The 20,160-nt window shown below is 33.5% G+C and overlaps 2 protein-coding genes and 1 long non-coding RNA gene across 3 annotated transcripts; 1 reads left to right on the top strand and 2 right to left on the bottom strand.

Annotated features, from left to right (window-relative positions):
* Window positions 1–2,432: 2,432 nt before the first annotated feature.
* On the top strand, window positions 2,433–4,343 carry LOC145068010 (cytochrome P450 Tp4149-like). The gene is made up of 2 exons (XM_079015018.1): window positions 2,433–3,456; window positions 3,570–4,343. The coding sequence occupies exons 1-2, from the start codon at window positions 2,434–2,436 to the stop codon at window positions 4,191–4,193; spliced, it is 1,647 nt and encodes a 548-aa protein (XP_078871144.1). The 5' UTR covers window position 2,433; the 3' UTR covers window positions 4,194–4,343.
* Window positions 4,344–5,498: 1,155 nt separating this feature from the next.
* LOC145082363 (cytochrome P450 Tp4149-like) lies at window positions 5,499–9,992 on the bottom strand. Its single transcript, XM_079023312.1, has 2 exons — window positions 9,005–9,992; window positions 5,499–6,199 (listed from the first exon to the last, which is right to left on the bottom strand). Exons 1-2 carry the CDS (start codon window positions 9,941–9,943, stop codon window positions 5,591–5,593), a joined length of 1,548 nt encoding a protein of 515 aa, XP_078879438.1. The 5' UTR covers window positions 9,944–9,992; the 3' UTR covers window positions 5,499–5,590.
* Window positions 9,993–14,364: 4,372 nt separating this feature from the next.
* Window positions 14,365–15,729, bottom strand: LOC145082352 (uncharacterized). Its single transcript, XR_013696878.1, has 2 exons — window positions 15,268–15,729; window positions 14,365–14,744 (listed from the first exon to the last, which is right to left on the bottom strand). It is a non-coding gene; the product is annotated as an uncharacterized LOC145082352 (long non-coding RNA).
* Window positions 15,730–20,160: the final 4,431 nt, after the last annotated feature.

The raw sequence follows: 20,160 nt of genomic DNA, 5'->3' as shown, positions 1-20,160 counted from the left end.
CACGGTGTGGTGAAGCCTCACCACGACATGTCGGTGAGCCTTTGGGCTGCGGACTTTATTGGACCAACACTGCGTGTATGTGTCATTGCACGACATGTTGGTGGCTGATAGAGAAACCCTAATTTTTAGGGTGTTGCACCTTATTTAAAGGCCTTAAGTCCTCATGGCTGGTCCACTTACCAACCTTCATTGCCATTAAAACCCTAAATTGATCCCTAGTCTATTGGTGGTTTTCTTGAGCTAGTAAGAAGTTCTTGGTGCTCATTTTTGGCCTTTGTGAAGGAAGAGGAGATCTTGAAGTTGTCTTGCTTGGTGGAAAGGCTGTGGATCCAGAATTATCTCCTCTTGTGCAAGCTTTATAAGGTATCAAGTTTGAACCTTGACTTGTATATGTCTAGATCTCTTCATTTTGTGTTTTGTTACACTTTTGGCGTCTTTTTGGGTTGATAAGAGAGTGGAATCGTTTTAAGGGCTTGTTATTCCAGATCTGAGTGTTTTTTGGACTCCTTGAGCATAAATGTGCAAGCTTTATGAGTTAATTGGTCATATGCATGCTTTAAGCCATTTATTAAGTCCATTTTTAGGTTAAAAGCTTCATTTAGACATGCATGAATGTAAAGTTGGCATCTTTACGTGGTTTTCCAACTCAAGGAAGTCAGATCTATGTCTTCACGGATTAAGTGCTTATTGGTTAAGCCCACGCTCTATCAAGTCTTATGGTTGGGTCTTGGACTCTTTTTGGTATTCCCTATGGGTAAAGTTGGAAACTTTACCCTTCTAAATCTTATTTTGGCCTAAATATGAGATTTGGTGCTCTTGAAGTCGAAAAAGGCAACTTAATGTGTTAAGTTGTTGGAACTCAGGAAAACACGACGTGTTGGCTGGGGTTTTCCCCGACTATTTGGAGGCGAAACACGACGTGTTTGCAAGTCAATACGGCGTGTTGGGTAAACATGGATTGTTGACCTTAACCTTGACCTTGACTTTAGTCGTTAACAAAGTTTGACCTAAAGGGGTGCTAAGGTATTTTGAGTGGTATCTAAGGATTGGTTACTATTTTGGTGTCGGGTTGAGCTGATATTAGGAGCTAGGATCTATTCAGCTATCGTTAAGATTCAGAGGTGAGTTTCCTCACCATGTATAGTGGGTCGATGGCACCAATGCCGACCCATGACCTGATATGTTAGAATACTCTTTGTCAGTGTGACACTAGTATGTGTATGTGCTTGTATGCTTGATGGGCGGGGCCTGATGATTATCCTGTATGTTATTACTTGTTATGTGGTATGAATTGTACATGGGCGGGGCCCATTATACTCATTGAGCGGGGCCCATTATGTGAGTTAGGGTGGGGCCAATTATACTCTTGGGTGGGGTCAGTTATATGTTTTATGTTTGGTATGCGGTATCTTGGGGAACTCAATAAGCTTTGTGCTTATGATTTTCAGTTTATGTTTCAGGTACTTCCGATTTCAAGGGGAAGAGCTCGAGATGATTGAATCAGACACACCACATGGTTTCCGCTTTGAGATGTTACTCTGATTGACATGATGTTTTATACACTTATTTTCTTTTTGGGTTGTATGGATAATGTTTTGGAATACTGTTTTATTAAATTAAAAATGAAAATTTTGAATCGTAAATTTGGGACGTTTCACCCAGCGTACTAGGTGACCTCCGTGATTTGCATGGTGCATGAGTACGCCTTACATACTGACTTGCCAACTTATCATATTAAGGGACGAATTTTGACATATAAAAGAAAGATTCATGAATAATAATTGTACCTCATTTTGGGATGTTACAGTCAGACAGGTCTCCGAATTTGGAGCCACATCCGAAAGCAGATGAGGTGCTTTTAATGTTTTTTTTTGGTAACAAAGAATTTTTCAAAATATTATGTTGACTTTCCAATGGTTATGATGACTAACAAGACATATTGTTTTCTACTTTATAACCCCGTAAAGCAACTAATATATTTTAAGAATTAAATGGACCAATCATAAAAATTTCAGATATTTATGTCATTCCTTATAAAAAGCTAATAATTCAAGCTACTAAAAACTCTAAATAATTTGGTTGCCAAACATATAAGACATCAAGGACTAGAATTGTTTAAAAAAAACAACGAAGGACATGCAACAAAGGAAATCATGGACTGAAACCATAACTTTTGAATAATTACACGGTTGTTTTTGTAATTTAGTATTAATATTTTAAATGGTTGACCTTAAATACATCAAACAACATATGTATGCTTCAATAATTTGAGTTTAGAATAATTTGGATAAGATTAAGTAAGTCATAACGTGCTTTCAATTATTTGTATACTTCTTAATTATGTTTAAGTATAAACTTTGAATTATAAAATTTGGGTTTCTTGTTTTTGTTTTATTGGTTATACACACCACAACACTTTTCTATTACAGGTACATGCACTTGTTTGTCATCTCCTTCCAAGTTTGGCTTATATATACATCTTCTATGAACCTTCTGCTACAGCATGCATGCTATATCATATCCGAACAATTAACAATAATGTTGTTGTTCATCTTTGATCAGCTCTCGTCTTCCTTAATTCTTCTTCCATTGTTCATCTTGGTGGTCTTCATTCTTTCAAAATGGTATTTCTTTCCGTCAAAATCCCTAAAAAACTTACCACCTTCTCCATCGAAGCTTCCAATCATCGGAAACCTCCACCAACTAGGTTCAAGCCCCCATCGTTCCCTCCAAGCTTTAGCCAAGAAACACGGCCCTCTCATGTTGCTACATTTTGGTCGTGTGCCGGTAGTTGTGGCCTCCTCTGCTGACGCATCTCGAGAAATCATGAAAACCCATGATTTAATCTTCGCTAATCGAGCAAAATCAAGCGTGCCAAGCATACTTTCATACAATGCTAGGGACATTGCGTTTGCAGATTATGGAGAGTATTGGAGACAGATAAAAAGCATTGCTGTGCTTCAGCTTCTAAGTCAAAAAAGAGTTCAATCATTCCGTCGGATGAGGGAAGAAGAGACGGATCTGCTCGTTGAAAAAATCAGAGAGATTAGTTGTTCTTCTTCTCCGGTGGTTGATATGAGTAAGTTATTGATTTCACTTACAAACGGAGTGATTTGTAGATCAGCGTTGGGGCGAAGGCACGGTGGTGAGAAGTTCAAAGAGCTATTTGCTCAGTTTGTAGAGTTATTGGGTGTTTTCAGTGTTGGAGATTACATCCCATGGTTGTCATGGGTGGATCGTTTGAATGGATATGCAGCTAAAGCAGTGAAAATTGCTGCCGAATTTGATGAGTTTCTAGAAAGCGTGATCGAGGAGCATGTTGACCGGAAGAGACAAACATATGATGTTGGTGGCGACGACGAGAACAAAGATTTTGTGGACATTTTACTTGAAATTCAGAATGAAAAGGACGCCAGTTTCGTTCTAGATCGAGATACTGTTAAAGCTCTAATTTTGGTAATTAAATTAAGTTTTCTATTTATTAGCATGTGCGATTAAATGAATTTCACAAATCTTTTAAAGACTTTCATATATGGCTTAATGGGATTAGATGTTTTTTGTGTGTGTAGGATGTGTTTACAGGTGGAACTGATTCGACATACTCAACACTCGAGTGGGAACTCAGTGAGCTGTTACGAAACCCACATGTCATGAAAAAGCTACAAGAAGAAGTGCGAGAAGTAGCCAAAGGCAAACCGAAGATAACCGAGGATGACTTAGATCAAATGCAGTATTTAAAGGCCGTTGTGAAAGAAAATTTCCGAATGCACGCACCACTCCCGCTGCTTGTTCCTCGGGAATCGACCCAAGATGTTAAATTAATGGGGTATGATATTGCAGCAGGGACACAAGTTCTGATCAACGCATGGGCTGTTGGGCGAGACCCAAGTTTATGGGATGACCCTGAAGAATTTCGACCTGAGAGGTTCCTGGATAGTCCGGTAGATTACAAAGGGCTTCATTTTGAGTTGACGCCTTTTGGCGCTGGTAGGAGGAAATGCCCGGGGATCCAGTTTGCAATGAGTGTTAATGAGCTGGTGTTAGCTAGTTTGGTGTATAGTTTTGATTTCCAATTGCCTGGTGGACAAAAAGGGGAGGATTTGGACATGAGTGAGACTGTTGGGATCACAATTCATAAGAAATTGCCTTTACTGGTGGTAGCAACTCCATATGTCACAGTAGTTCACGGTTAGCATGAGGATTGCATCTGTACGAGGAGAAAATGGGCTATATGGTGGAAAATTCACATGAAGAAATACCTAATCCGTTGAATAAGTTTGTGTATATTTTAGTGATATAAGTACTTGATTCCGATTGATCTAAGGCTGTGATATTTTTTTTTTCTAGTATTGTAATCATTTCAATTCGTTGTACGTCTAAATGGTTTCATATGGTTATAAAAACATCATAGTCAATTAATATTCAAAATAAAGTTTATAAAACGTTTTTTAGTAGTTAAAATATCTTGAAAACAAAATATAAACAAAAATTTATACGTATGAATATGTGAAGAAGTTCAACATAATAACCACTTCGTTATTTTTGGTCAATTTTTTTAAGGGAAAATGATTTATATGCCCAACCAAGTTTCCAAACCGTTTAAAAAACTTTAATCATGTTTTGTCTGTTTAAGAAAAAACCCAAAGAACTTAATTTTTTATCGAAAAAAACCCAACTGAATTATACTTTTGTTTAAATCTATGGAAGTAAAAGAAGAGAAACAGATGACGTGGTTATTACTATATCGGAAAAATGACTTATAAAACCAACAAAGTTTTCAAACCGTTCAAAAAACTTCAATCATGTTTTGTCTGTTAAAAAAAATATAACGAACTTAACCTTTCAACAGACAAAACATGATTGAGGTTTTTTGAACGGTTTAGAAACTTCATTGGACTTTTTTAGTCAAAAGGTTAAGTTTTTTTTTTTTTTTAACAAATAAAACATAATTAAGGTTATTTGAACGGTTTAGAAACTTCGCTAGCCTTGTAAGTCATTTTCCTTTTTTCTAACAGCAAAACTTTATTTAAAAAAATTGAAAAAGCTGGAATTCCAAGCTACAATACATCACGTTATCAACCCATGAATCCCATAATGAAGCCCTCCCCTACCTAGCTCTATTGTTGAGCCATAAAAAACTCCCAAATCTTTGACATTAAAATCAAAAAGAGATGAGTTTTTCACACACACGTCGTATTTGAATGTCTAATACGACGAACCTTCAACAACGTTATGTCATCTCTAATTAAAGGGTATCTATTGCGACAAAGTTGCATCAACGAAGCCTATGGTGATGACTTGTCGTTGGGGGCTCGTACATGGAGACATTTTATTTGAACATATAGCGAAGATAACTGTGTCTGTTGTCCACATAGGTACCATATCTTGTAGTCTAAGAAACATACAGAAAAATAATTTCTCCAAAACTTATATAAGTAATATGTGGTTTTCTTATGTTATGATCATCAAAAGAACTAATGACATAATGTATAGGAATATCTTGTGAAACATGTGTTATTGCCATTGAAACAATTGCTATATATTTTGTGATATGTTCCATTGAAAGTTACATAATATATATAAGCAACTACTAGAAACTAGGAGTTGCCATAACAAGTAAAGGAGCTTCCTTATGGAGCGTAATGCCAAATTTCTCTTTCATGTCCAAATCCGTATTTTTGACTCCATTTGGTAATGCCAAATCGAACTTGTATATCACATTTGCTAATGCGAGCTCAAAGATGACTGTAGCAAATGGAATTCCAGGGCACCCTCTTCGCCCACCACCAAATGGAAGCAGTTCAAAGTGAAGCCCCTTGTAATCAGTGGAACTATTCAAGAACCTCTCAGGCTTAAACTCTTCTGGTTCTTCCCATGCTGTAGGATCTCTTCCTATTGCCCACGCATTGACCAATGTTTGTGTGCCTGCTGGAATGTCATATCCAAGTAGTTTGACATCTTCTGTTGATTCATGAGGAATAAGTAGAGGAATTGGAGGATACATTCGTAGTGTCTCTTTGATGACAGCTTTAAGATATTGCATGTTCTCCAAATCCTTTTCGAGAATCATGGATCTTCCTTGTGCTATTTTGGTTACTTCTTGTTTTAGTTTTTCCATTGCTCTTGGATGTCTAAGTAGCTCACTGATTGACCATACCAAACTTGCGAACGTAGTATCTGTTCCAGCTGCAAATACATCCTGCAAGAGTTTCAAATTTACCGGTCATAAGGGTAAAATGTGAACAGTTTCAATAGTTTAGTGGCAAATAGATAACGAAAAAAAGTTTAGTGACTAAATGTGAACAAAATCGAAAGTTTGTTTCCCTCTAAAAAGTTCAATGACTAAATGTGAACAAACTTCCTATTGTATTATGTTTTAGCAAAATTATTTATTTTTGTTTAATTGTAGCAACATTTGTTGATGAAGAAATCTATGAAATAAAAAAACAAAATATAACATCCGGATTTCTAGGTATCATAATTTAAGTATTTTTCTTTTGAGTTAAGAAGAGAGAGTCGACGAGTTGACGCCTCAACTCGTCGAGTAAGGTCGCGACTGATGACTCGGATTAATGAATGGACTCGACGAGTCAGTGAGGCGACTCGACGAGTCCGCGCTATTGGCAAAAACCCTATATAGTTATTTTTATCTTACACATAGATATGAAGTATTTTATATAATTACGTGCTATGTGTGCATATTATTTGAATACTTGCTATCTATGCTGGATGAACGATTTTATACATGTTTTAAAAGATTTAAACGGTATATTTATTTTATATCTAAAAATATGTTGCAGATGAAACATGGGTAGATGAAATAGTTGATGTGTGATCAAATAAAATGATGAGAGATAAGTGATGATAGAAAGGTGATGATAATTAGGTAAATAGATGATGATGAATATGTGATGTAGGATGAAAGGAGATACCATAACCTTAACCAGCAATGTGGCGATGTAGTCGTCTACCAGAGTATAGATGGCGACCACGGACTATTCTAGACAACCTAGTGGAAACACCAGCAGGCCCATAACCTGTAGGTGATGAATTACGAGTTCAGGCGATGTTATAACTACGTATTCATGCGATGATACTCTAACCCCTTACTATAAATTACGAGTTCAGACGATGTTGTAACTATATATTCATGGGATGTCACAAATTTCGCATGCCAAACCAATGATCATAATTCATATCAGTGAGAATGATTCATTTTTTTGTAAAACCAAAATCAGATTGGAAATTTTGATTTTTTATTTTGGAAAATGTCAAACCATTGGTTTTTTATTTCGGTTTTGGTTTTTTGTTTTTTTTTAAATATATTTTCAGGGTTTTTTTTTTTTTTTTTTTTTTTTTTTTTTTTTAATTTCATAGATTTCTTCATCAACAAATGTTGCTACAATTTAACAAAAATAAATAATTTGCTAAAACATAATACAAGAGGAAGTTTGTTCACATTTAGTCATTGAACTTTTTAGAGGGAAATGAACTTTCGATTTTGTTCATTTGTAGTCACTAAACTTTTTTTCGTTATCTATTTGCCATTGAACTATTGAAACTATTCATATTTTACCCTTATGACCGGCAACAGCCGGTTATAAGGGTAAAATGTGAACAGTTTCAATAGTTCAATGGCAAATAGATAACGAAAAAAAGTTTAGTGACTAAATGTGACAAAAGTCGAAAGTTCGTTACCCTTTCAAGTCATTATCCCTTTTGGAAATTCTTATTTAAGGTTTTCTGACCTCAGAAAAACCTAATATGTTTTCATGAAAGGATTGTAACAATCAAAACGTTGAGAATTGATTACCTAACATTTTCGGCTATCTAAGATATATCGAACTCGATGCCTTAAATGATACATTTTAAAAAATATAAGGGTTTTAACGTACAAATAAATACTATAGTAGTTTTTTTAAGATTTTGATGAAAATATGTTGTGTTTTTATAAAGTTTTCTATTTTTTAAATGTTTTTTTTATATATATAATTTAATAAAAACTAGAAAGAAACGGTTGCCCAATCAAAACATGAGGGAGAGTGAGAGAAATCTAAATCTGGTACCTAAACCAAAGAAATGATATGGTGTTTGGTTTTCTGTCCTAGTCAAGAAACCACACATTGAAAGACATGTATATGGTAAGACCTAATATTTTCATTTATTCCATCTCTTTTAATTGCAATTGTTTGATTTGTCCAAATCCTTTCTTATAATGTTTTTAATATTTTATAATCATTTTTTATACATTAGAATTATTATAATAATTAAAAAATATAATCATATTATCCTTAGTCTATGATAATGGAATGTGAACTCCTAAATTGTTGGAATGTTGCTCTCTTGACAAACAAAAAGATTCATTTTTAACCCTTTCTATGGAATGTATATTTTGCTTGTTTAGTTTTTGTTGTTGTTGATTATTATCATGTTGTAGATGGAGAATATTTTAGGTATTATCATTGATATTTTGATGTTTAAAAAGTACATATACAATATTTTGATATTTAAGAAGACATATATGATATTTTGATGTTTAAAAATGACATATAAGATATTTTGAATTTTTATAAAGGGTAAATATGATATTTAGAAATTTTATGAAGGATAAATATAATATTTAAAAATTAACTTGGATAAATATGATATTCTGATATTTAAGAAGGAGATACATGAAATTCTCCTTTTAATTTAATTTATTGTAGTCTAAACTCAATGAATCATGTCAAAAAGTAAGAAAGCGGTTGCTACTTATAAGTAGTCAAAAATTTCAAATTGACTTCCATGGAATAACAACAATAAACTCAATGACAATTTAGTAACAATGTCTCATTATCTCATATGTTTAACGCACGTAACAAAATTTTAAATATAAAAAAAGTTCGAACTTCAAAACATTAACAAATGTTTAAACCCGTTTAACAAAAGATTTTGGTCACTATTAGGTCAATAGGTCGATAGGTTTAATCATAACTCGTTAATTAGAAAAAAGAAGAAATCTTACCAAGATGAGAGCTTTAACGGTATTTCTATGAAAAGTAAATCCAGTTGTATTATCTCCTTTTACATCCAACAAGATGTCAACTAGATCTTGATCTTCACCACTTTGAGCATGCACATCCATCCCTCTTCTTTTATCTACATGTTCTGCAACAACACCTTCAAGAAAATCATCAAAGTCTTTGGCAACTTTATGTGCTTTCCCCTCTAAACCACTCAATTTGTCTACCCATGACAACCATGGGATATAGGATCCAAGGCTAACAGCACCCAACACCCACACAAACCTTTCCAACAAGTCCGCGAACTTCGACCCAGGGTATGTCCTCCCTAGAGCTGCCTTACATACAATGTTATTCACAAGCCTAAAAAGTAACTCACTTAGATCCACTACAGAACCAGAACTCTTTTCGATCATGTCAATCATAAGTCCCACCTCTTCTTCCCTCGTTTGTCTGAATGACTGAACTCGTGTAGTATTTAGAAGATGGACTACCGCGATGCTCTTCACTTGCCTCCAATACTCTCCATAAGGAGAAAATGTAATGTCGTTGGAGCCATACACAACTATGTCGACAATTCTTAACTTGGGTCGGTTACAGAATTTTAAATCATGGGTTTTCATGATCTCTTTAGCTGCTTCAGGGGAGGAGGCTACAAGCACAGGCACACTGCCAAAGTGCATCGACATGAGTGGACCATGTTTTCTTGACAAGGCACGGAGAGACCGGTGGGGGCTCAACCCTAATTGGTGGAGGTTTCCGATGATCGGAAGCTTTGGTGGAGATGGTGGTAAATTTTTCTTAGTTTTTAAACGAGTTGAAATCCATTTGACACTGAGAAAAATTATTAAAACAATGAATGAGAAGTAGAACAGGAAATAGTTCTTGGAGAAAGAGAACATTTCGTTTGTGATTGGTAGTTGGAAGATCTGCCAAGACATAAATAGAGAACTGCGATCTCAGCACACGATTATATTTAATTCATCAATTTTTTATGTCACCTAAACTGTTAGTTTATGACTTTGTGTGGTATCTATTATAATACAATAGACGTGGATAAGAAAATATGGCAGCCTCTAGAAACCATATCTTGACGGGTCATCTTCTTGTGACACGTCTGGTTTACTGCATCAAAAATAACGCCTAAATGTATTATTGATCTGATAAAGTCAACCTGTTGTAGGCCGGATGACATATATTCACCGTCTTGCCTTATTTTAATGATAAACCATATTAATAAAAATGTATTTTGTCATTAGTCAAACCACGAAACGATATAAATCACCTGTGCCAATTTCAACTTTTATATATATATATATATATATATATATATATATATATATATATATATATATATATATATATATATATATATATATATATATATATATATATATATATATATATATATAGACGAAAAGTGAATATACCTTTAAGGGTATATAAGCTTAAGTACCCAAACACACCATAACACGTCATTTTGTATGATATATTTATTATAATGTTCTTAAACTTCAACTCTTAACATGATTTACTTTCAATATTTTCGAAATTTCATTATTATCTTTCTCATACATCACATCTTTTGCCGAACACCTACTAGGCTATATATATATTGTAGTTGAAAATGAAAATTATGTAAGAGTAAAATAAATGTGTAATTTATAAAAATCCTAGAAGTAAATCAACTTTGAAGTTAAATTATAAGAACATTGGACAATTAGAATGTATTATATGATACAAAATGATGTAGTATAGTCAGTTTGGATACCTAAGCTTATATACCCTTAAGGGTATATTCACTTTTCCATATATATATATATATATATATATATATATATATATATATATATATATATATATATATATATATATATATATATACTAGAAATATTTGAGGCCGTGCTAAGCACGGTCCATGAAAGGTATTTTGGGTTTTTTACAGTTGTGTAAAGTATATTGTGCTAATAACCAAAAAGGTAAAACTACAATGCGATAAATTGACGAATTTTCAATGAACTATGCATGAACAAGAAAAAGGAAATGAAAGTACATTGTTATAATCAACAAATACTGAAAGTTGATTGTTATTTCCTTATATGAGTTTTCCACCCTATGGAAAGCCTATAAATGGCTATTGTGATTAATCATGAAATATCATCTTGATTTCTTTATTCGAGGCTTGAACCACTTATTCATTGGTTGCCCCTTAATCTTTATTGCTAATTTGGTATGTCGATTCACCATGATCCCTTAGACTTTAACACGACGACATTTGCCTTTCTCTAAACCCGTCTCAAATAAGAGTTCATGACAGAATATTGTGGTTTCGGAGAGTGCCAATTTTCTGATACGGGAGGAAGGAGACGCATAAATCACCAACCACTCAAAACTCTGAATAATTAAAGTACTGCGGTTAAATAAAGGGAATCGATAGATGAATGCAAAGGGTATTTGTGTTTCCAGGCATATATGTGAGAGTCCAAAATAAAGGTGTGTGCATCACTTTGAAGGAAGATGACGTCCCTTAAAAACTTGACGATACCTATAGATTCACATCAAACCCCACCAAATGCACACCATGATGTCGTCGGTGTTCTTGTTAGGGAGGAAGATGAACTTGTGATTGGAGGAGAAGCAGAATCGATGAGTCATTGGATAAGAGAAGGTGGAATGTTGTAGGAGAAGAGAAGAAGATACGGTGTGTCTTGTGGAAGGTATGTTGCGTCGATTAGAAGGTAGGGTACGTGGCGTAGCCGGAAGGGGGTGAATTTGATGTATAAGGCACGAGAAAAAAAAAAGGTTTCTTGTAGGTCGTGCTAAGCACGACCCACGGGTGGTCTAAAGGAAGTAGCAACATGAGTACCCTAGGGTAGGGGATGAAAGTGCATTTCTATTATGGGTATGTATGTGAGGTAACATTATTACTACAAGTAAAAACGAAAGTACATTACCAATATTGGTAAAATGAGTAGTCTATTGCTATTTCCTGCAATTATGGATCTGCTCTTATTGTTGTCACTTTTGTTAGACTGACATAAACAAATACTATGAAAAAAAATATATTCACAGCTCTACTATGACTTATTTTACCATTTATTCATCAAAACATAAGTTCATCTATGTTGGCTACTCAAGAGAATGACAATTAAAAAGCCTCTTACACACTATCTTACAAATGATGGCTCAAATTTATTTATGATCTATCAAAAGTTCATAATTTTGTATGTTAGATGAAACAAATTGAATTATAGTTAGTATTGATAAATATCGAAGCTTAGGACTTGCTCCCACATTGGAATTGCAAATCTATAATCTGCACGCAACTAATTACCATTGACAACTTTAGTGGCAACCCTTTCCTCTTTTTCATCTTCTGGAATTCCAATACTTGACCAAATGTTCCTGGATCCAGAAAAAATAAAAAAAAACTAATAAGAAACATTACATAAATATCTACTATTAGTTAACTTACAAACAAAAAAGAGGAATCGTATCACCTAGGGCTGTAGTAGGTGGCTGAAATGTATGTAGACAATATGTACTCTTTAAATCATAAACCTATATAAAAAATCTTAAAAGTCTTGAAAATAAATCAATCAAAAAGATCCAATAAACAGAAAAAAAAGACTATCAGACTACCTTTACTATACAGTCACTTGATTTAGTAATAAGTAATAACACAAAGTCCATCAGTTGTAAAAGTGGTATCTTTTACATGTGAAGGATGACAACAAAATTCCTTCAACAACTTCCTATTATTTATTCCATGAATTCTTAACATGCTCTTGTGTCTTGGATGGTTTTAGCCATATATTTTTGTATTTATATAACTTACTTTTATGATCATACACTAATATTAATGATATATTATCTTAATTAAAATTTCAAATTGAAAGCACCATAAAACAATACAAGCCTAAAAGTTGTTTCCATGACTGGGCTTTGGTCGAGCACCATTTATTACCTTATAAGTTGATTTATTTTGCATTAAACCCAATATACTTAGGTTAATCCGTCAACCCAACTCAGTTTTTTGGTACTTCTTATTCTCCTCAGTTCATCTGACTCTTGTACTTCCTTTTGCAAACGATCATGAGTATTTGATTTCTTTATCATATATATGATTTCAAGATTTTATATAGATTATATCTAATCTTTATAAACAATTATTACAACTAAATTTAAATTCTAAACCCTAATTTAAGGTAATCAAAGGAACCCAATAATTATAAACCATACCAAAATAAGGACTTGGAACAGGGTTGGCCAAATTGAAGAAGAGGACCATGAACAATTAACCACCATCAGACTCTTCACCACCACATTTCACCACCACATAGAAGGATGATGAATAGAGAAAGAGAAGAAAGAATGGGTAAAATCATCAATATAAAATTTGAAGTGACTAAATAACACGAATTCTGTTGGTACCAGTATCACCAAGAAGCATGATGGGTGCAGTTGCAATACCATATCCACCTCCATTGCAACACTATAACAGGTACATAAATATGGTAAATTGGCATAAAAATAGTGAACTTGAAAGTATTTTCTTATTTCATAAAAACTTCAGCGTTCAAATGAGATAATGTTTGACTGAAGTTCAAGTGAATAATGATATAAAAAGGGAATTTTGTTGAACAATATCAAGAACAACAATAGCAAATGTCTCGATTACCATTTAACAATCACAAAAAGGGATTTTTTTTTGTTTCACACAGTCGATTTGTATCCCTTATTGATGAATCGGTGAGATTTCTAACTAATGTGTTTGTTGTTTTGTTGCACACTAAGCACTAAAATTGCCTAAAATATTTCACTGTGGCGTACTTTTAGTGTTTTTTTCTTCCTATTTCTCATTTTAGCAAGAATAGTTAGTTTTCAATTGTACAACAGCCATGGTTTTTAAATGAATTTGTGTTTTGGTATCACTCTATTTTCTCTTGCACCTGAAAATACACATTCCAATTTTTCTCCATAAAATCAGTGCAAATACACAATATATGAATATGGAATATTGAAAGGGAAAAGAAAGCTCACAACAAAAATGGAGATGAGAAATTGAAATTTACTTGGTAGTTTCTTACTAATTAGGATTTTGTGGAACATCACTGGCACTACTCAATACAGAACAACCCATATTGACATTGTTGCATCATATTAAAAAAAAAAAAAAACTAAAGTTGAAGTTAAAGGTCTATGTTTTCATTTAAGCAAATCATAAAACACTTGGCATGCACTATGAAATAATTGTAACTTACAAACAAATAGAGACACTCTAAATCCAATCTCACAAGATCCATATGGTCTACAGTCTGTAGCAATTAATTCATCTCCATTGCTATGTAAGAAACAGAGATGGAAGAAAGTAAAGGATCATTCATCATTAAGATAAATATGCATAATATATAAGACATAATAACTAAACATTGACTTCCTCTAGAACCACATCACAAAATAATGATTAGTCATTTTAAAAATTGGGCTGCAATGCAATCTATCATACAGAAATACAACTCGAATGCAAGTTAACTTTCAAACTCCAGGGTTGGCATAACCAGATCACCACATCATAAAGGCAAATGGTCATTACCATTTCCCGACATGTAACTCCCATACGTAGATTTGAATCACGGTCCCACTTGAACTTATAGCAGAAAGGTAAATTTTGTTTGCCCCCAACTCCTAATTCGCTTGTAGTCGGCCTCCCCTACAACTCGTATCCCATCCCTACAAAGCCTAATTAGATATTAAAAACTCTGCATCGGTATTTGAATAAGGCCAATTTTGAGATCCCATAACCCTTTCAACATATTACAAAAAAAAAAAAATTTAAAATTTTAAAAACATTTCTGATTATCAAAAGTATATTGGCAAAAGACGTACACCACCAACACCAGAAGAAGAAGCAAGATTAAGAAAACCCTAATTTCAAATATAAAGATGAAGATAAACAGAGGTTTTCAGAAAAATAACAAACATGATGAAGGATTAGGGTTCATAAGTAGAAAGTGGATCATGGATATGCAAAACCACATGAGGATCAGAACAAAAAACGTATTGAAGATTGGTGTCGCCACTAACAATAAAAAAAGCGAACAAGAGAAGTGTAAGAAAAGAAATAGAAGATAAGGTCCGGTTCTTGACCGGACAAGGTAACAGGAACAGGTGTGACGGCGCAGGCATGAGGATGGAAGCAACGTGTTCCTGGAGGGCTTCTTGTAAAATAGGAGGCATAAAAAGTAGTAGAGGACATATATACCTTTCTATCTGAAACTGTCCTGTAGAACACCGATTCACCATCTTTAACATAAGGCGGTGTAATGACTTTGATATCCATTGGCACCGTTCAGAAAGTAGGTTACATTGCATCCATTTATCTGAGTGAAATTGCTATCGGCGAAAGGAGAAAAATGAGGTTTCTCAAGGTTTGCACTATAGGGAACATGTCCAAAGATTTCCCGATCAAAATAAAACATAGAAGGGAAGGGGCAGCACGAAGACGCATAAGAGAAAAGGGGAAGTGCATTGGTTCATTGGGTTCATGAAAATCGCCCACGTCTACTAAGACAAACGTACGTTTCGAAGCAAGGTCCCCTAACATATATGAGGATCCAAAAGAAAATAAAAAATTAGTCGAAGCGGACGCATCCCTTGGTGAATCGACTTTGATGTTAATGGCGTCGTTCGCAAGGTAGATTACGTGGCCGAAAGAAAACCCAATAAATTTGATTTTGGCGGCTCTAGGTAAATAAGGCTTTTATATATATATATATATATATATATATATATATATATATATATATATATATATATATATATATATATATATATATATATATAGAGAGAGAGAGAGAGAGAGAGCTACGTTATAATCTGGATGACATTTATCATGCGGAACCACGAAACGAGATAAATCACCTGGGCCAACTTCAACTTATATATATATATATATATATATATATATATATATATATATATATATATATATATATATATATATATATATATATATATATATGGGCGGATCTACCATAGATCCCGGGGTATCCCGGGATACCCCTAAAAAAATATTCGGTAGTATATGTTTTTTAAAGAAATTTCGTTTTATATAGTGTATACATACATAATATAAATATGTTTAGCGAGGTAATAACATGAATTGTAGTTGGTTTAGATGGCTAAGGAATTAGGGGATGTTTTTGGAGGTTGCAAGTTCAAATCTTCTTGCAAACATTTATTTTCGTAGCTCCTTTTATATAGTTTTATATAGATTATAAATATTATATTAGTATGTTTTGAAAATTAAACACAATTATTGTATTGTCCAAGTGGTAAAGTATTGAACTATTAAGTTTGAGGTCTTTTGTTCGAATCTTAGCTCTTATATGGGTTATTTTTATTTTGTTTATCATTTTTTCAATCTGTTTTTTTTTTAATTCTAAAATTGTCCCACATCGGCCATAACATGAAACAAATCTCCAACACTTATGTTATATAAGCAACACAAACTTCTCAATTCTCAACAACTTAAACTTTTGAATGAGTTTGAGTTTAAACCCAAAACCGAGTTTGGAAAACTGAAAAACTAAACTCATCGGATTGGGATACCCCTTTACTTTAAATCTGGCTCCGCCACTGTATATATATATATATATATATATATATATATATATATATATATATATATATATATATATGAGAGAGAGAGAGAGAGAGAGAGAGAGAACTATGTTATAATGTGGATGACATCTATTGTGTGTGGACGTAGGACAATTCTAAATCAATCATTTGGAGATAATATAGAATGTGTGTATATCTTGATTTTAGTCAAATCCATAAATTTAGGAAACTCATTCAAATCAACTTCCTTATATTTATTATTATTATCTATAATAGTTAAAGAATACACACACACACACACACACATATATATATATATATATATATATATATATATATATATATATATATATATATATATATATATATATATATATATATATATATATATATATATATATATATCTGTGTGTGTGTATTCTTTAACTATTATAGATAATAATAATAAATATAAGGAAGTTGATTTGAATGAGTTTCCTAAATTTATGGATTTGACTAAATCAAGATATACACACATTCTATATTATCTCCAAATGATATATATATATATATATATATATATATATATATATATATATATATATATATATATATATATATATATATTCTTTCAAAATTTAAAATTCATGAACCAAACAAAATTCAAAATTTATAAATTTATAAAAGGTAGAGCCAACATTTTTTCCGGTGTACGTCCCCAAAATCAAAATTCTTAATCAAGAGCATTTTTAAAGAATGTTCATAAATATATTCTTAAATAAAACATATTTTTAAAATAATTTCAACAACATCAGAAGAATATTCTAAATTTGAAACAATTCTTAAAAGAAAACTCCTCATTCGATGTAACGACGCTAAAATAATGAATAATTACAACAATTTTTTTTTAGAACAACAACAAATTTTATAACCAAAACCAAAACACTCCAGCAAAAAGCTAGAGGAAAAAACAAATTACATTAGAATTGGGTTTTGCATCCACATCGTCCAACTAATCATAGCCTTAGAATTCCTAGAACTAAACCAACGGAAAGAAATTTCCACAATAGAGTTAAAAAGTCTATCTTATCTAGGCTTAGAACTACTAAAAAGTAAAGCATTATGATACGTCCAAAGCACCCATATAACGTCACTTCCATTTACAAAGAAGAGCTAAGTTAAAAACATTCAAACTACCAACCCCAGACCTCCTTGCGCATGATAGTTTAAAATTAAATTCCAATTAACCCAATTAATTCGATTATGGCCTTCTTCCATACCCCCAAAAAAATCGAGCTCTTAACGCCTCAAACTGACGACACACAGCAGCAAGAATACGAAAAATAGAGAGGAAAAAAAATACCCAAACTCCCCAAAATAGATTTAAGAAGAGTCAACCTGCCTCCAATGGACAACAGCTTCACCTTCCAAGAAGCTAACCGCTTCTTAAAACGATCAATAATTACTTGCTATCCTTTAATATGCGCCATAAATTCTCCAACCGGAATACCAAGATAGACAAAAGGAAAAATACCAGCCGAACACCCAGTAAAAGAAAGTAAGCTATCAACCTCCAACGAATTGACTCCCACACCAAAGAGCTTAGATTTATTAAGATTAAGATTAAGGCCCGGCACCAAAAAGAAGCATCGCAAAATACAAATCAAATTTTGGATATTAGCCGCATCCCACTATCCTAAGAAAATAGCATCATCTGCATAAAACAAGTGAGAAATAATAACATCATCAAATCCTAAATGAGCACCCCGGAACACCCCTTCTGCAACCGCATCCTCAACTGCAATATGAAGACCTTCCATAGCTATAATAAACAGAAAAGGAGAAAGAGGATCCCCTTGTCTAAGACCTCTGAAAAGTTGAAACTCATCCATAGGACTTCCATTAATCAACACAGAAGATTTCGCATTTGAAAACATACCCCGAATCAAACCTCTCAATTTCTCACCAAACCCAATAAATAAAAGAATCGTATCCAGATATTCCCAGCTCATCGAATCATACGCATTTTCAAAATCTACCTTAAACAACATAAGTTTTTCCTTCTTCTTCTTAAACCACTTGACCAACTCATTCACCACCAAAGGACCATCCAAAATTTGCCTAGATTTATGAAAAGCAGACTGTTCCATCCCTATAACATCATGTATCACCGGAACTAACCTATTGGTCAACACTTTAGCAATAATCTTAAATTGCAGACCGATAAGACTAATAGGTTGATAATCATTAAAATGAACTGCGTTATCAACTTTAGGAATCAGTGTAACAAACGACGAGTTACACCCCACCGGGAAATTTGGTTTATCAAAAAACTCTTGATCAAAAACAATAACATCACCAACAAGGATCTCCCAAAAAGTGTCTAAGAAACCGAAAAGTAAAACCATCAGGACCAGGGGCACGATCCACTCCACAATCCCAAACAACATTTTTAATCTCATCATCCATGAACACCACTTCAAGAGAAGAAGCAACTCTCGAATCAAGGGACTTGAATCTATGGCTTCTCCGATTCAAACTAATACCTCGGAAAGGCTGGAATTTTGCTGCATAGAAGTCATAAAAGGCCTTTTTCACCTTAGAAGGCTCCGAAACCCACTCCCCGTCAATAGACACACCTCTAATCATCAATTGACGTCTTCTTTTTTTCAATAAGGCATGAAAAAATGCAAAGTTCTCATCACCCTCCACAACCCATGTTGATCTAACGTTTTGCGCAACGTCTAGAGATCTAACTTTTTCTAGATTTGCCAAAACACCAAGAATACTTCTTCTCTCGAGAATAAGATCATCACAAGAATGACCATCATAAATAGATTTATCAGTATCTACCAGTCGACGTAATAATTGAGAAGTAGAAGTTTGTGAAGCAACCTTAGTTTCCGCATTCCAAGAACGAATCCTATTTCTAATAAACTTAAGTTTGTTTTTGAACGCAACAAACTTGCTCCAAGCTGAGTTACCAAGAAACTCAGATACAACCCCTTTCACGAAATCTTCAAAGCCCTCCATAGAAAGCCAAGAATTAAAGAATTTAAATGAAGAAGGCCGATAATCAATAGTATCTGTATGCAGCAGAATCAGACAATGATCAGACCACTTCCTATCTAACACTGAAACCTGAAGTTGGTTAACCTTATAAAAGAACCGATCTGACACTAAGAATCGGTCTAGCTTGCTTAACTTAGTTTTGATTTTATCAACTCTAGTAAACCGCTTCCCCACCACAGGCACATCGATAAGACCATTCTCCTCAATAAAATCATTAAACGACATAGATGAGCTAGGACAAAATACAGAGCCAAATCTTTCCGCCGCCTCTCTAACGACATTAAAATCCCCAAAGAAGACATAGTTACCCCCATTCCTCCTCAGTAAAGGCCGAGAGGTATCCTCATAAATGTTGCTTTCCCACTAATCTTGAGGAGCATAAATATTGACCATAAATGCTCGTTACCATTAAAAAAAGCTAATTTTGTTTTTAATATTGGTTATCTTATTAAATCCATTCAGTTATTTATTTATTCAGTCT

Source organism: Lactuca serriola, chromosome 1, assembly GCF_051521515.1.
Source record: "Lactuca serriola cultivar US96UC23 chromosome 1, Lser_US96UC23_V15, whole genome shotgun sequence".
Taxonomy (NCBI): Eukaryota; Viridiplantae; Streptophyta; class Magnoliopsida; order Asterales; family Asteraceae; genus Lactuca; species Lactuca serriola.
This window is presented reverse-complemented; position numbering and strand designations above follow the sequence as displayed.

Coding starts and splice junctions, on each gene's coding strand:
- LOC145068010 (XM_079015018.1), top strand. CDS start 2,434: ATGCACTTGTTTGTCATCTCCTTCCAAGTTTGGCTTATATATACATCT. Junction 3,457..3,569: donor CTGTTAAAGCTCTAATTTTG/GTAATTAAATTA, acceptor TTGTGTGTGTAG/GATGTGTTTACAGGTGGAAC.
- LOC145082363 (XM_079023312.1), bottom strand. CDS start 9,943: ATGTCTTGGCAGATCTTCCAACTACCAATCACAAACGAAATGTTCTCT. Junction 6,200..9,004: donor CCGTTAAAGCTCTCATCTTG/GTAAGATTTCTT, acceptor AAACTCTTGCAG/GATGTATTTGCAGCTGGAAC.